This window comes from Serinus canaria, chromosome 1A (assembly GCF_022539315.1).
Source record: "Serinus canaria isolate serCan28SL12 chromosome 1A, serCan2020, whole genome shotgun sequence".
NCBI classification, from domain to species: domain Eukaryota; kingdom Metazoa; phylum Chordata; class Aves; order Passeriformes; family Fringillidae; genus Serinus; species Serinus canaria.
In genome coordinates, this window is record NC_066314.1 from 47,427,201 (window position 1) to 47,444,483 (window position 17,283).

Genomic DNA, 17,283 nt, shown 5'->3' on the forward strand with positions numbered 1-17,283 from the left:
ACATCCCGACCTTTAAACCCTTCCTTTCCCGCAACACCATGACTCATGCCCTCTAATCAGCCTCCCACAGACTTAACATGGAAAGGTGGAAGCCTGCAGAGGGAAGGGAGCTTCACTGTAGGAATGTCTGAGCAGGCCTGGAATTCTTTGCCTGCACAAAAGAGGACTTCAGGGATCACAGCTGGAAGAGAGGGTGGGTGGCAGCTACACATGCACTCTTCAGCTTCAGTTGCAAGAGCTAGGCTGATGGAAGCAAAACAAACAGGAGGATGCAGAAGAAGCAGACAGAGGAGGTACTGCCTGAAGGAATCGTGGCTGCACAAACAGCACTAAGGTTGGTGGGGTGTCTGGAAGCCACCTCCACAGGGGTACTTGCAGGCTGGAAGCAGGATACTGGCTAGGTGGCCCTCTAGTCCAGAACCACTTGGGCTGCTCTTAAAGTCAAATGAATTTGCTTAAACAAACATTGCCTGTTGGTTTTGCAACAGCAAAACAAAATCACATATTACCCACCCCATTGCCTCAGTTTGATCAAGTACCTCAACAGCTGCAGAAAGGCAGCACAAAAAGGGATGTATTTTGTGTACCTTCTTTTGCAGCACTGCAGCCGTGTGCCACCCTGGAGCTGGATCAAGCACCAGTGCACAACCAAGCAGGGGCCTGGCATCACCCCTGGTATGGCTTTAGGCTCACAAAGACTTCCTGAGAGGCAATCAGTGCTGTGGGAGCCTCTGCCTGTATGGCTGTGAGCAGCTGAATCAGCTGCAAAGGTCTCCTCTGCGTTTGTCCCCAGCCCTCCCTGGCAGTTCCCGCACTGTTGAAGTCCAGGAGCTTCCCCGTGGATCTCCTGGAATGCGCTTGGGCCGCCAGCTCCACAGGAACGCGATGGGTGCTGCAGCAGGCACGGCAAAGCCCCAGGGCTACTGCGGCTCGGATACCGTGCTGGGGAAAGGGCGAAGGGGAACAGCGGGCAGGCGAAGGGGTCACAAGCGAGCCTCGTGACAGAGCTGCGGGAGGGAGCAAAGCTGCGCTCTGGAGAAGCTGTGGCTGTGACAGGCAAAAAGGGCGTTCTGAGGGAGGCCCGGCAGCACCGGGGCCCGCAGCGACACCCAGAGCGGCAGTCGTGCCGGACAGGGCAGGTCCCGGGAGCTCAGCGCTGCCCGAGCTGCGCAAGGCACCATTTCCCTTTCACTCTTAGCTTGATTTTAAACGGTGTAATTGCTCCCTCAGAAGAGCAGAAAAGGAATTGCTTCCTGCAGACACATGAAGTATTTAATACGCAGGGTTGGTGATTTATTTTTAAACCTCGTGATGACCCATGGGGCACCTCAGCGAACAGAGCAACAAGAGAAAAGAACAGGTTCGGGCATTCCTGTTGTTTGAGCCGGTTGGAATTTGTTTCGGAGGCGCCCCCGTGAGGCCCTGCCGCTGTGCCGCCTCGCGGGCCGCCGGCGGAGCGCCCCGGAACCGGCAGTTCTGTTCTTGGCACGAGCACCACGGAGGTCGGGCAGATCACAGCACCCGGGCATCCCGCGAAGTAAGCGGGGCACCCAGGGGCGACCTGTACCCGCGCAAAAATTCCTCTCACATTCGGAGTGAGGACCCGGGCGTCACCCCGGGTCGTTATTTTCCTTACTCATAAGTTTAAGGCATGACCAAATCATCGCCGCGCCGCTGTGACACTGCTCCGCAGTAACTCCATAGGTCAGGGCGAGCGCCGTACAAAGTAGGCTCTAGCTGGCCTACAGTGTCCTCAACACTGCGCTCGGCCCCTGTCCCCTTTCGCGCCATGGAACCGCTGCCGCGGGCCGAACCGCGCCGGGACGTGCCGCGCCGTATGCAAATGAGAGGCCCGGCGGCCGCAGGGAATTGTGGGGCGGCCCGTCGCAGCGGGCGGAGCCCGGGCGGGGCCCGCCGTACTTCTGGGGGTGGGGCGAGGAGCGGAAGTCGTATGGTGTCATCTCCGGGACTCGCTCGCTGCGTCTCATCGTTGGGGCCGCGGCAAGATGGCGGACCTGTCTCTGGACGAGCTCATACGGAAACGCGGTGTGACGGTGAAGGGGAGGTGAGCGGTTGGGATGGCGACGCAGCGCCTCGGCCCGGTTGCCCCCGGCCGCTCTTCGAGTGTCCCTTCGGGTGGCTCCGCACCCGGGGCTGCGGGCCTCAGCTGTCTCGGCGCGGCCCAGCCCTGCTCCCGCCCTCGCGTTCCCATTGGCTGAGCCGTGGGCCTGCTGGACCGCGCTGCCATGCGATTGGCGGCGGCGGCCGTCACTCAGGGCCGGGGCGGGGGTCGGGCCCCCATCTCGGCCCCTGTGCCTGCCGCTGCCCCGGTGGGGCAGGAGCGTTCAGCGGCCCATCACCTCTCGGTATTTTCGGGATGCCTGGCGCCGTTCCTTGTCTCACTGAACCCTCCGACTGGCCCTGTCCCCGCTGCCTCCTGCTTGTCCCCGCCGACTAGCCCAGCGCTGCTCCCTGGAACGGGGTGGGCGCCCCTGAACCCCGTCGGTTCCCGGGCCGCACGTGTTATCCAGACAGTGCCCCGCGGTGCCCGGTGCTCCCGGGCGCGGCTCGGTGCATTGTGGGAGAGCCGTGGGAGGGCTGCTGGTGCTCGGGGAGCCGTAACCGACCGGGGCCGCCGGGCACTCGCGCGGGCGAGGCTGCCGGGGCTTGGGCCGCAGCGCTGCCCGGGCCTCGGAAGGTGCCGTCCCTCTGGCCTAGTTGGTGGTGCCCCGGCTGGTTGTTTGAAGTGGCTGAGAGGACGTGGAGCATGTTGCAGATCGGAGCTGCAAGGTCAGGTTATTTCTTTGCATGGCAGATGACTCCAGCGTAGGCTGGGCCATTTACTGCCACAGTTGGCAGTTCTTACCTGGGTTCTCCTTCGATAGATTTTCATTTTCGCTTTTGCCGTAGTCTCTTAATGCTTCTGAAGAACTTGTCCCCCATCTCTGTTAGCTCAGTGTGCTCTTGCTTTGTTGGTTTTTTCCCTTCTGTTTTTTTTTTTTAAGCTATTAGTTTTCTATTTTGACCCTGAATGTGTATACACTCACATGTCTAGAATAATATTCTGAAGTTACCTGCTAACATATACTACCAAAACATTCAAACATATTTAAATCCTAGTCTAGACAAAGCCTTGGCTTTGCACTTTCATTCATGTTATCTTGCATATTTGGAAGAGTCTTAGGCTGCTTACTATCTTACTATGCCCCAAGTACCTCCTTTATCCCTTTTCAAATCCCTCCTTAACTCTCATTTCTTTCAGGAATTCTTCCTGCTTTTTTTTTTTTTTTTTTTTTTTTTTTTTTTTTTTCTTTTTTTTTTTCTTTTTTTTCTTTTTTTTTTTTTTTTTTTTTTTCTTTTTTTTTTTTTTTTGCTGAGCAATAATCCTTCTGCAGCACTGTAAGAATTGTTGTGCCACTCACTCTTCTTTTATGTTATGTTTAGCTCACTTTATGAATTCCTGAGGTAGCAAACGTGGCTTTTTGAAGCCTGGATAAACTGAATAAACTTAAATCATTATGTTCATGCTACTTAGCAGTCTAGATGAAATAAAAGAAAAATTTTCACTAATAAAATGTACTGGTCCATAACATATTCAAGCCAGAGCTTGGAATCCTGGAAAGTGAATTAGATGTTTGAGATCTGCTTTTATTCCAGGTGCTGTGGCACAAATACCTGAGCAGTAAATGCTCTTGTAGGGTAAGCAATTATCTGTGAAAGAGAGTTGCTTATTAGGGTAAAGACACCAGAAATGGTGTATCTTCAGTCCAGTTTCTTAATCTATCTCGTTGGGTTTTGTTATCAACAGTCTTGACTAATTCTAGTTTAAATGTTGATAAATACATTTCTGGTTTTACTTTGACCTCTCTCATGAGCCTCTCATCCAGCCCTTTGCAGCACTCCAACTGCATGCTTCCAACATGGCTAAATAAATGCTTTTTAAAATTGCAAGGAAAGTCTTGCTCTGTGTCTGTTGCCTAATGGTACTGTTAGTCTCCTGTGTTCTGGGTTTATTTTCATAGATGCTCTTCATAATCCTCCTGTTTCTTCTAGCTGTTTTGCTTTGGCTGTATGAGAGAGCTGCCATAGGACGCTTAGGTAATAAAATGGGACTGCAGTCCCAGCTTTCCAGACATCTAGACACAAGAATGAAAGAGGCAGAAGCAGAGGTTAAGTCTTTCATCTCTTGGTTGGTTGGGGGTTTTTTTCTGAAAGACCTCTCCATTGAAAGTACATGACTGTAAGTAATGTGAAGGTTATGGAGTTAGATCAGGAAATACTAACATAAAGGTGCATGAAGAATTGAAATAGCATCATAATTTGATTTTGATACTAACCTTTTGATTATTACAGCAAATTCCAGGTATCTACTTTTAGACTTTATAATACTGGACAACACATTTCTGAAAGCAGATGAACTTTGTAGCCCTATATTTTGACTTCTAAAAAGTCAACAGCAAGAATATTTTTTTCTCTCTCTTTCTATTTTGTCTTTTTTTTTTTTAATACGAAGGATCCCAGTGAAAAAGAAAAAACTTTAAAAATACTCATCAGAAAAACTCCATTAAGAAATTAGATAAACTGTTTTTGTTCTTTGGGCATATTTTGAAAAAGTGTGTCAGACCTGTAACAAGAAAGTAGTTCTAGCTTTCACCCTGTATTGTGCTGCTTTTTAGGAATACTTGTCTACAATTAGAAATGCTGTAGTTTTTGTGGGCTGTTGTTTTTTTGTGCTCAGTATTGTAATAATTATATGCTTAAAAAGTAAAGGCCATCAAGTGCAGTAGTTCTTTTATTAGATTAAAGAAGAAGCAGTCATGTTAAAAAGTAATTTGACTAATGACTATTCTTGCTAGAAGCTAATCAACCTTGAAACTGGCTTTAAACTGAGATTGTTACTGGTTCTTGTACATACTAAAATTCAAGTGGCTGTGCTCCCACAAATCTGAGCTTGCTGCCCAGAATTCTTGAAATAATGTGTGGTTGTATGTTTCCTTCATATCAGGATGTGTTATTGTATTACAGAAGATGCTTTAGCAGACCTGTTCACTCCTAAAGCTAGAAAGTCTGTTCCTGTTCCTCTTTGTCTTCAAAGGTTGCCCCAAAGTACCTGAGTTGCTGAATTTTGTGTAAATGTAGTATGTACTTAGCACAGCTGAAGTCAGACCCTTTAGTTTCTCAATGTGAGCTTAAGGATGGATTTTAGAAATTAGTTCCTTAGCTGATTACATAGAAAAAAAAAATCCAGCATAAAAGAGCTTAAGAGTTCTACTGTTGTCCAGCTGGAGTGGATTTCTGTGCAGTAATAATGAACTTTTGTTTGCAGCAACACAAATACTTTTATTGACACTGTATTGACAGATCTTATAATGCCTGAAACTTTCTTTTTTTTTGTTTGGTTTTTTCCCCCCTCAGACTTAACACAAGGCCAGTGTTTGGGGGTGTAAGATCTCGCATTGGGATCCAGCAAAATCTTCTGAATAGATCATCACCAGCTGTGAACTTCCAGCAGACGTTTGATGCCCGACAGAAGATAGGACTCACTGATGCCCGGCACAAACTGGGGGTGAAAGATGCCCGAGAAAAACTGCTTCAAAAGGATGCTCGCTTCAAAATCAAAGGGAAGGTGCAGGATGCTCGGGAGATGTTGAATTCCCGTAAGCAGCAAAGTGTTGCTGCTGAAAAGGTGACCAAAGTGGTGGATGCCAGAGAGAAGATCAGCTTAAAGAGGAGCACTCCAGCTGCAATCAGCCCAGCTATGGGGACAGTAAATCCAGCCGTGAAAATCACCAAAACTATCCAAGTAGGTGAATGAGTCACCTCTGAGCCCCTCAGATACTCCAGGGCAGTGTCGTAGAGGTGGTAAGACTTTAGTATGTTCATGTGGTTACAACAGAAACAAGGATGATTCAGTTCATTCCAGCCTGTGGGGTGGGATTCTGATCCTTTTGTGTGTCCTTGCAGCTGCTTGGGACTTTTTGTAGAATTGCTCCTCACATTTAAATTTTCATTTTAATTATGGGCCCAAAAAGACTAAGGCAGAGCTCCTGTCAGCATTAAAGGGGAGGACTTGAATGGTTAGGTAGTCTCTTTCCTACCTGAATGCAAACAAAATTATGCAGATTTTTTGTCATTCTTATACTGCCCCTCTTTGCAAGTCTGATGTGGTGGATTGTCCTGTATAGATAACTGGTTTATCCTAGTGGTGGAATAACAGTTTAGAATATGCAGCTGTGTTTGTATCTAAGAAAATTTAAAATTCAATGAGCCGTTCTACAATTTTCTCTTTTTATACTTGTCTGGTTTCCAGGGATTTGCCTGATCACATGAAGCATTCCTGCTGAGGCTCAAGATTTATTTCAGTTGTATTATAATCAGTTGATCACCCTGACCTGCTGATTTCCTGGGCCAGTATTCTGATTTCCCTTTGCTGTGTGCATAGCAACTTTATTCTTAGCCAGCTTCTCTGAGAAACAACTGCTCTTGAGCTGTATCTATTAGAGACAATGTGTAGAGTGAGAAGAGAAATTTCCAGACTGTTGGGATTGTTGTCTGAGTGGTTTTGCTCCTTACCTCTACAAGCAGTTACAAGTAACTGAAGTTCCTAGTCTACCTCTTCCATTTTCAACCTACCAAAAATCAGCAGTGTGCTCACTCATACCCAGTAATCTATTGTCATCTGTTTGACAGCCTAGATGAGTCTGCTTTCTGTTGAGCTGTGGGTTTTGCTGAAGAGAAATATCAAACATGTTCCTTCTGCAAATTGGCCTAGGAAGTTTACCACTAGTCTGCAGGTTTCCTGCCAGGCTGATGTAAGGAGAAAGGACTCTTGAGGCAGTAAGGGCTAATGGCAGAGCAGTAGAGCAGTCTGTTCAGCAGTTGTTAATTAGGAGGGTGATCAGTACTCTTGCTGTCCTTCTGAGGCAAATCACCAAAATCAGCCATGAGGAATTGAACATCTTCTACAAAATTTCTAGGAGTTAAAGTAGTTTCCAGAGACTTGGTGCAGTAGCTGTTTGTTCTGACCTGGTGTTTTGTGGGTTTTTTGTTTGACTTGTTTTGACCAAGACTGTTTTCTGTTTGCTAGACAACATAGTGCAAGGGAACATACATATTTATACATAGGGTATCATGGTGATTCAGACTGTGGACAGAACCTTGCATGTAAGAAATTATCTAAAAGTTTTTTGAAATATTTGTACTGAAATTCCAAATTGCCCCTGACCCTCCTACCTTCCCAAACATTGGAGTGGCATCAAACTAGTGAATCTTGATCCATGGTACAGCACACAGCTCTAAATGTGCTGTCCTGAGGTCTTGTTTGTCATAAAGCAAAGAAAAACCTTTGAAACAAAAAAATCACAGTAAGTCTGCTGCTGTTTCTGTAGGATGGGTATCCTTGTTTCTTTGATTAGCAGCTTGAAACATGAGGTCCTGTGGTATAAGTTGCAGTCTAGAGAAAATGCAAATTGAAGATTTTATTATCTGTGTGGACTATTTTTGTAAGAATAGATATTCTTTAATGGACAGATTCCAGCCTTTTCAAAAAACAGAAGGGCATTTTTATGGGTGCTGTGGCATGATTTCAGTTACCGATTAGTACAGGTACATTCCCTACCTCCTTCTGTTGTGGTTTCTGTGTTTCATGGTCTGATGGCCTGCACATTACCCTGTGCAGCATTTCATTCCACTACAGCTTCTTCCAGCTCTAGTGCTAAGGGGCAGTGTATACTTCTCCTTTTGCTTGATGGAGATATGCATGTTTAGTTCCCTGTAGCATGAAAGAAGACACACACACTTTCTGCCTTACCCCATTCATGGTTTTGTATTGCTAGAAATGTAGATCTAGTCAGTCCTGACAGGACTGAAGTTAACTTCCCTTCCCAGTAATCTTGGACTAAACCCTAAGTAATTTGAATCTGTTTCTTCATGTGGTCTTAGATTTTAATTTAAGTGAAGCTGTCTCATACTGGACATATCACAGGAAGTACATGTGTTACCTAAGAGCATATTGTGGTAATATATTTCAAAGCAGGGAAGGTAAGTTTCGTAAGTGATCTCTGTATTCACCTAAAGCTTTGATCTTCTGAACTTAATCTGATGGACTGTAATGCTCAATGCTTTGGTTCTTTATCTCTAACTGCAGCAGAAGGCTCCAGTTCCTGGACACTCTCATCCAGCAGGAATGAGGATCAATGTGGTGAACAACCATACACATAAACAGGTCTGTACCTGCTCTATACTCTTTGTTACCTTTAACAGGGAAGCAAATGTCTCCATAAACATTGGCAGGTGCAAAGAAAACTCTTAAATAAGAGAGAAAAACATTTGAAAGTTCTCCATCAGCTCAGCTTCCATGTCTTGGATGGTTAAAATAGTTTCATGGTGATTGAGGTTTTCATTTAGTATAATTTATCTGGATTCCTAGTGTATTATCTGAATGAGATAGAGGAATGAGAAGTAGATATTCCCAGTTTTATCTGTGGGCTAATGGTATATTTTTTTCCCTAGAGGCTGACCTCTAGCTCTGATATTTTTGTATACATTTCTTATGACATCACATCAGATCAAGTTGTTGGCTGTTTTGATTCAGCATGGTGCCAGCCTCTTCAGAGAGAGGATGTGACTGTGCATGGTCAGATGGGCTGCAGTGAGGTGGGAGAGGGTCCAACCTTCCTGTGAAATCCCAGCTGTGAGCCACTGCTGGAATCCTGATAGGGAATGATGTTACTTAGTATTCTGATGTACTTCCAGAGTTCCCTCAGCCCTTATCAGGCAGATTTTGAGAAAAACCTTAAAGTATTTTCTTTCTGGGATCACTTTTAATGGATTTTGTCACAGCCCCCAGTCATTCAGCCACCCTACTACCCTGGGTACTTTCTGAGAGGAATTGGATATTTTTATTACTTATGCTATTTAGTGTGAATACACAAAGTATTGCATGAAATACTGGAAAACTGACATTCACAGTGTCATGTCAGGTGACTTTTTTGCCATGATTGTAGTAATTTTAGCTATTTTTATATGTTACCTTTATGCTGGCCTGCTACCTTCACCTATCCCAGATGCTGTTGTTCAAGGAAGTGTCTTCAGTATTCTGACCTCATCACTGTAAACATGGCATCCATTTCATTTTGTCTCAAGCTCAAGTCCATTGTCCTGATATCTAGTGTTTTTCCCAGCTCTTTTATTTTCTGCACAATTCTCCTCTGTTCTCTGTCCATTTTTGGTTTTTTTCCCCTTCATAGCATTTCTGTCATTGGAACAACTTCCCTGTTTGTAAACCAAAATCTTGCTGACTGTGGATTTTGCTGACCCACTGATTTTGCAAGCTCTCATTGTGAATCCCTCCAGTTTTCTTTACCTTTTTAGTGAATTAATGGGAAGCTGTTTGCAGTTGTGATTTCTTATGTTTTGGGCACTGCTGTATGTGTCTGGGCTTTTTCTTAACAATATTTAGAGTCAATGCAAAAAATGAGCTCCTTGTGTAGGAGCTCACCTCAGTATTTTAAGGCAAGGCTATGAGTGTTAAGCTGAACTGGAAAATTAATTATTCATTCAGTAAAGCTCTTAGTGCAGTGTTTCTAGGGCCAGATGGATATGTCCTGTGCTAAGGAAAGCAGGCTATTCAAAATGAATGTTCTGTTTAGGTGCATTCAGCAGGCACTTGTTTAGTTTAAAAAAAACCCCAATGATGAAAAACCCCAAACAAAAAAAAAAAACCCCACCACACACCCCCAAACTAATTTCAAAATCGCATGCACAGGTGTCAGCTGAAAAGGGAGGAGGATGGTAACATGTAAGACACGGAGGCTTTATTCCAATAATGTAGCTTCAACAGACCTAATGAGGTCCAGGAGAAGAGGAATCTGTATGTGATTTCAGTATATCTAGGGAAACAGTTTTACTGTGGTGTTTTTGGAAAGAAAGTCCAATAGTTTTTATGCTAATGTTTTGACATGGACTTATATACCTGAAACTAAAATGTGTTCATTAGCTGGAGATGGTTGAAGGCAGGGGAAAACTACCTGGTTTTGAAATGTCTCAATGAAATCTGCCTGCATGTAAACAATTGCCTTCTTCACTTCAGGGTCTGTATGACACAGAAGATGATGAGGAAAGCGTCTCTCCCCTTCCTAGCAAACAGATGAAAATCACCACCACAAACAGTTTCCTGCACAACTCGGTAAGGGGTCATCTGAGCAGTCCCCACCATGCCATGCTCACATTGCATGGACACAGAGGCTGTGTCTTTACAGGACTTAGCTATCAGACAGTTCTTTTAAAGTCTGTACATGAAGTTTTCTCCTCAAATATTTGCTTTTCACCCCTTTGTGTATTGCTTTTCTTCCTTTGTGCCAATGCTTCTACTGTTATTTTTGGAACAGAGTTCTTCTTTTAGGGTAACTGGTTTTATGGGCTCAGAATGTGTGCTTTCTGCCCTACTGGCAGGTTGCTCTATCCTGGCTCTTTCTTGTTGAGGAAGTGCATTGAACCTGTTTTGTTACTGTTTGAGTAAGCCAGCAAGGGAAGCTTTCTGCTGCTTCTGGAGACTGGGCATCAAAGCAGGAAATCTCTTGCTGTGCAAAAATCGTAGTAAGCATCTTGTTGGGGAGGACTGTTGCTCTGGAGAAGATGGAATTTCAGTACAGACAAATGTAAGGTCTTGCTTTTGGCATGGAATGGCCCTTTGCAGCTTAAACTGAGAACTGACTGGCTAGAAAGCAGCAGTTTTGTAGGAAGGAGCCTAGGGGGTCCTCTTGTGTCATCTGCTAAGAATGAGTGAGTAGTGCATCCTTCCAGCAACAAAAGCCCACTTCAGATAATTAATCAAGAAAGATAATTATTCCTGTTTGACATTTTGAGAATGCATCCACAATTCTGGATGTAGTCTTGGGGCTCTGCAATACGAGAAAGACATGACTGGAACCAGCTAACAGGGTGAGCAGAGGGCTGCACCATATTATGCATGAGGAGAGGGTGAGTCCACTCTCACTGCCTGGAAAAGGCAAAACCCAGGTTCTTTTCAGGAGTGACCATGGAGAAGACAAACCAATAAATGTTCTGCAGCAAAAGAAATTCTAGTTGGTGAAATTTTCACAGTATTGATCAGCATCTGGCACAGGGACCAAGAGAGGTTGTGCAGTCCTCATTCTTGAATATTCAGTGCTTAGCTGCATAAGGCCCTCGCCAGCCTAATGTGTGTATGAAGTTAGCCCTGCTTCAGACGTGGGAGTTGGGCACAGGTTTGGCCCAAGTTATTCTCTGGTCTTGGAAAAGCAAATTCATGTGGTTTTACCATCATGCAGGCACTGTAGTACAGTGATTAGCCCAGGAATTTATTTCCTCATGTGGATATTCAGAATAGAGCTTCTGGCTATTTGTGATTCTCAAATAATTTTATGAGGGTTTTTTGAGGTTTTTTTTTCCAGGAGTAAATTTGTTCTTTGCAGTGTTCACAGCAGCTTTCAAGCACAAGTTTTAGTCTGGCTTTAAACTCAACCTAAGTTCCATGTGTTTGTGTGCCCTAGCTTGGTGATTCTGAGGAATTACTGCTTTTTGTTCTGTGAATTCTCAGTCTTACTGTTAATGAGCAATCTTTGTGAATTCTTTGTAAAGTACTTGAAAGTCTGTGGATGAAAGGAGCTTTTCAAATTCAGATCACATTGTTAAAGTTCATTTATGAAAAGTATGAAACCAAAAAGTGCTTATGAGGGAAGTGCTTTTTCTGGATAAGCATACCTTTTTATGTTTATGCCCAGAAACCTGCACTGATTTTTTTTTTTTTTTTTTTTTTCTCTCTGAGCCTTTTGAAAGTCTCCAGCACTGTAGTGGTTTTGACACTGGGAAGGACATGCAGTGCATACTAGTAATACTCTGGTGGTGGTGCTTGAAGAAAACTGATGACTTTTGTTGGCTGTAGCTCTTAGATACTTTCTTTCTTTTTTCTTCCTGTAGACTGCTTTGAGCAGCAATAAATTCTCTCTGTCCAAGACTGTTCCCCTGACTAAAGTGGTCCAGAACGATACGTACACAGCTCCACCTGCAACTCCCCCTCCTATGCGGACAAAGGCCTTGGCAAACATGTCCCGGACCTTAGTGACAAAGGAAGTGCCTCCAAAAGAGCCGGCACCTGTTGAGGTAAGCTCAGAGAAGGGGACAATGCTCTTTATAGAAGTCTCTGAAACATCTGAAACTTGTTCATTGGACATGTGAGCAGCTCATTTGTGCCTGCCTTTCATCATTAGTTCTGGGACGTCATCAGGGTTATTCTGATAACTGCAGTCCATGTCCCAAGAATTTGAAGCCTGTCTAAACATCCTTTCCCTGCACGTGATCCTGGCGGAATCCATACTATAGGGAGGTGGCAGTTGTTGTTTGGACACTCCCTGGTGGCTTTCATGTCCCTAGTAGTAGTGTTTTAACACTATTTGATACATTGTATGTTGTATGTCCACTCCAGCTAGCAAGGAGAAAAAAAGAGTTCTTCCAAATGGACACGTTTTCATGTACACATGAGACCTCCCAGGCAATTTGTAGACAGCCTGCCTGGAATTGCTTTGCCAGACTGCCTGAGGTGTGGTACAAATAACCCACCAGGTATTCCTAGGTGTGCTGAGTTCAGCATGCTCTTGAGAGGCTGGAGGTGTATTTTGGGGTTTGCTGGCTGGTGTAGAGTACAACAGAGACAGGCTATTAAAAGTGTGGGCATGACCAGAGTACTGTGTATGCAGATTAACTTAATGTTATTCTTGGGAATAAGAGTGAAAAGTTACTTCAGAGAAAAACTAGCATAGAAAAGAAGCTCCTTTTTGCTGTCAGATGAGCTGGGCTTTAGTAAACATTGATATTTCCCATTACTTGCTGTAGCTTCCTCCTTTGTGTGTGTGTACAGACGTTCCCAGACATATCCTTAGTGACTTTATTGCTTTCTCTGCTGTGCTGTATTGTGTGCCATATTTCTGTGATGCGTTTGTTTGTGTTGGCAGCTGGCATTCAGTCCCTTGGAAGGCACAAAGATGACCGTAAATAATCTGCACCCTCGAGTCACAGAAGAAGATATTGTTGTGAGTGTTGCTTACTGCCACACTGTGCATGAGTGACATTTCCTTTCCATGTCCTGCCTCTTCTGATAAATCACTTAATCTATGGTGAATGCAGTGAAGAGGGGTGTGATGTAGGTTTACTGTCAGTGCAAAAACTTTGAGGATTCCTGATTGTTTGGGGTTTGTTTACACTTTTTTTAAAAAGCATGTGCTTAAGAACATGGGACAAAATCCCACAGAATATTTTGAGATACCTGACATCACTTAGAAAAAGCGTTCACACCAAATGATTCTTCTACCCAAACTTATGTCTCCATCCAAATTATCTAGGGGCTTCCATTCTCACCAGGCTGAGAATGAATGTGGTCTTCCTGTGGGAAAAACATTACTGGGTACTGGCCCTGAACTTCCCTGCTTGTGTGCTCTCTATTACTAGTGCCGAGTACTTACACCATAACAAACACAGTAAGACAAGTGTCCAGATCCTGTCAGGTATTTAATAAGCAGGATGGGTGGTGTGATGAAGCAAGTAAATCCTTCTGATGCAGTGCCTTTGATGTGACCATGGTCATGACTGACTCTGCCCTCAGGAGTTATTCTGTGTGTGTGGCGCCCTGAAGCGAGCCCGGCTGGTGCACCCTGGTGTGGCTGAGGTAGTATTTGTGAAGAAAGAAGATGCCATCACAGCATACAAGAAATACAACAACAGGTGTTTAGATGGTAAGTTTGATGCCAGTGTTGCATGTAGGATAAATAAATCAAGAATGACTTTTCCACCTGAGTAGAAGGTTTAAAAGTATCTTAGATGTTAATATGCTAGCAAGAGAGAAATACCAGAAAATCAGTTCAAGAGCTAGCTGAGACAATAATTGCTGTGTAACTAGCTGAATCTATGCACAGCTTATTTAAATGCATCTAAAACCCCACCCACATTTTCCTAGAAAAAGAAAGTTCAGAGCTGGAGGCAGGGTCCTGATGAGTCTCCTGCTCTAACTTTCAGATGAAATTGCTTGTGTTTCTAATTTGGTACCAAGAGCTGGAAAGTTGTCGCAGTTGAGATGGAGATAATTCAAAGAAACGCACTCCATTTTCAGAAGGCTTCAAGCTGTTTTTTATTATAGCCTGCCTGCTCTTTACACCTTTTTACAAAACTCCTAAGTTTACACTTTTCTCATTGGAATAGGCAGTTGCAGGTTTCTCTTATTTATCCTTCTTTCTTTATTGTTTTCTATGTCAAGGACCTTGGTAGAAAATTCTTTCAGGGGTGAACATGGATCCTCTTATCAAACATCTCTCTGGCTCACAGAAGTCACTGTAAAACCTCTTCCACAGCAAGTCCTTAGGAAGGCTTTACCTGCTTACAGAGCTGCTTGCAAAGTACAAGTAAAACTAGTATTTGCAATAGTTTCAGGGTGTACTCAGAAACATTTTGAATTGGACTTGTAAAATAGTTAGTATCAGATTTTCCATAAACTTTGAATAATGCAGTTTTATTTTTTGAAAATATCCATGTTAAACTGAAATTGTTGTTGAACTGTTAATTTTTAGCTGGAATAAGTGCTTTTTCTTTAGATGAGTGACGTGTTACGGATGTCAGATGAGGAGCAGACAGCTAAGAATGGGAGATCCACTTGTGTCCCTGCTAAGGGCTTCATACTACTGTGTAACTTGTTAATTAGTATGATCCTTCATATGGTACTGAGTGTTACAGTGGCTCTTCTGTTGCTCTGATTCTGCCACAAAAGATTATCAGCTGTTTTTTCTCATGTTTCCCCAGCATGTTGAACTCTGTTGCTTGCACTGTTTTATGATGTTGCAAGGATCTTGCCTTACCCCACTTCTGATAGAATGAATTTTGCGGTTTGTTTTTATTTAGGTCAACCAATGAAATGCAATCTTCATATGAATGGGAATGTCATCACCTCAGACCAGCCTATATTGCTGTAAGTGTCCTTCAGTGGGGAAAAGGTCCAAATGCTTTTGCAGGTTCTATTTTGAGAATTGTTGTCCCTTGAATTTTCTTTCTCTCTCCTTCTGTGGCACAATATATTGAGTGGAGTGCAAGGTAGCTTGACTACATAGTGTTCTCAGCCTTGAGGCTCAAAAATAATCTGAGATGAGGATATTTAGGATATTTTTTTGTGAGAAAAGTGTATTTCAAACCTTTATCTCTGATATTGGTAAGGGGGAAACACTGATAACAGTAAATGCAGACACTGTTAAAATTTATTTCTCATAAAGAGAGGTTAAATATTGCCTTTTTAATTTTTTTTTTTTAATCCTCCAGCCGACTGAGTGATACCCCTTCAGTGAAGAAGGAAGGGGAACCACGCCGGTCAAGTGCAAGCTCATCCTCAAATCCCCCAGCTGAAGTGGACCCTGAAACTATCTTGAAGGCACTCTTCAAATCCTCAGGGGTCTCTGCCTCTGTGCAGCCCACAGAATTCAAAATTAAACTCTGAGAGGGGGGAGCAAGCAGTGGACTGGAAAACTCATATAAGCTGGGGGATGAGGAAAGTGCAGGAGTGCAGATGTTATTTGCATTTGCCTATCCTGAAATTTTTTGTTTTCTATGATCGCTACCTTACTGTACAATAGTGTTTCCTCTTGTGTGTGTACTTTCTGTTTTCATAGTTGGGAGTTTTCTTCCATGATTTTTTTCCCAAGAGAATAACCTTCCCCTTCTGCCAGTAATGTATTACCAAGCATATACCATGTAACTCCATCCTTTACTCCAAAGCCCCCAGTGGCCATTAAAAGTGCACATAGACTTTGAGGGAAGGAGTGGTGATCTCCTTCTGTTTTCTTCTGACTGACCTTTAACTGAAGCGTGCATCCCCTTGATTGTCCACAGGCAAGAGCACCACGTTGTTTCTGAAGTTGCTGCACTGGGTACAAAGGCAGTTTGGGCTCCCTCCAGAAAGGTCTTGTGTGCATTTGGTGGCATAACTCCTCCTTCTGGCTGTTGGACACTTTCCTGCTCAGCAGCTGGGACGTTGAGAAGGAGCGGGAGAAGCTGAGCTGCTCGTGGTGTGCCAGCGGAGACATCAGGCAGGAGGGATGTGTGCAGGGGTGCAGCAGCCATTGTGCTATGGGCAGGGCTGTTTCAGCTCTGGTACTGCTGGAGGGTTGTTCTGGCATTTGTACAAGGAATATATTTGCTTTGGAGGGTCAGGCTCAGTTGCTGTCCTCTTCCTGGACTGAAAAATTAAGAACCAGTCATGTTCAGAGCTAGAAGAACCCCAGTTGTTTGACTCCCAATAGATTATATTGCCCCATCGTGCTGATGCACGGACATTGGTTTCTTTCTTGCCTTCTAACTCAGCCAGTCTCCTATAGAAAGGAGGGACCTAAGACCCTTTTCAGATCCTAATACACACAAAGTCTTGTGTGTGAGATCTTGTTTCTTTGAGAGATGCTATTTGGGCATTGTTTGGCTGCTGTGCGGTTACGCTGCTGGCATGCCTGGATTTGGAGGATGATGGCTGCAGTGTGTGGCTTCAGGGAGATGTTTAGGAGCAGCGGGCAGTTAATGCTGTGTAAGGGACACCGGAGAGGAGTGGCAAGTCCCCTGCAGGGCGGCGAGGACGTGGCGTGGGCCAGCGAGCTTGTGTGACAGGCCACTAGGTGGCACTTCCAGTTCTTCCCATTGTTCGTACCGCATTGGCGCCTTGGATGTTGAAAGTCCCAGTAGCTCCACTCGTTTATGTTTGTTCAGACTGTATTGGTAGAGAGGAAAGCTGAGAGCAACTTCCCAGAACCGGGCTGGGGTTTGAACTTGATCCTGCTAGCTGGGAGACTAACCTAATCCATTCTGTTCAGCTCTGCTTTGTAGCTCCTGTAAGTCCAGATTCTGTTTCTTGAAGAAACCCCATATTTCTTTTGCTTTCTTGTTCTGTATGAACTCTTTCTTCTATCTAGCTTGTGCAGACCATTCCTTAATCTCACTGTATCCCTTTTAGCCATGGAAATAATAAGGACTTGGCAGGACTTGTTTTTTCTGGAGTACTCTCTTTGGTTTGAAGGTCAGTGACACCATGATTGGTGGGGTGCTTCATGTGAACAGCAGATGTTTGTAGGGGAGGGGACCTAAGACAGCTATTGTTCTCCTTTTTTAAATTGCCCACCAAATACATGTGTTTTAATAAAAAAAAAGGGGAGGGAGGGGGAGGAAACATTAGGGATTGGAGAAGATAATGTATTACCTGTTTCTGAATAAACGTTTGTTATACAGAGA

At 44.2% G+C, this 17,283-nt stretch overlaps 1 protein-coding gene and 1 non-coding gene across 4 annotated transcripts; one reads left to right on the forward strand and one right to left on the reverse strand.

The window, feature by feature from the left end:
- Positions 1-1,504: 1,504 nt before the first annotated feature.
- LOC115485274 (U12 minor spliceosomal RNA) lies at positions 1,505-1,653 on the reverse strand. The gene has a single exon (XR_003946034.2). It is a non-coding gene; the product is annotated as a U12 minor spliceosomal RNA (small nuclear RNA).
- Positions 1,654-1,908: 255 nt separating this feature from the next.
- Positions 1,909-17,283, forward strand: POLDIP3 (DNA polymerase delta interacting protein 3). Of its 3 annotated transcripts, none has more exons than XM_009086566.4 (9): positions 1,909-2,065; positions 5,416-5,803; positions 8,147-8,224; positions 10,091-10,186; positions 11,959-12,141; positions 12,990-13,067; positions 13,637-13,766; positions 14,923-14,989; positions 15,334-17,283. In XM_009086566.4, the coding sequence occupies exons 1-9, from the start codon at positions 2,007-2,009 to the stop codon at positions 15,506-15,508; spliced, it is 1,254 nt and encodes a 417-aa protein (XP_009084814.1). In that variant the 5' UTR covers positions 1,909-2,006; the 3' UTR covers positions 15,509-17,283. The 3 variants fall into 3 exon arrangements, with proteins under 3 accessions (XP_009084814.1, XP_018765550.1, XP_018765551.1); XM_018910005.3 differs by having other exon boundaries at positions 8,150-8,224; XM_018910006.3 differs by lacking the exon at positions 1,909-2,065 and adding an exon at positions 2,251-2,790.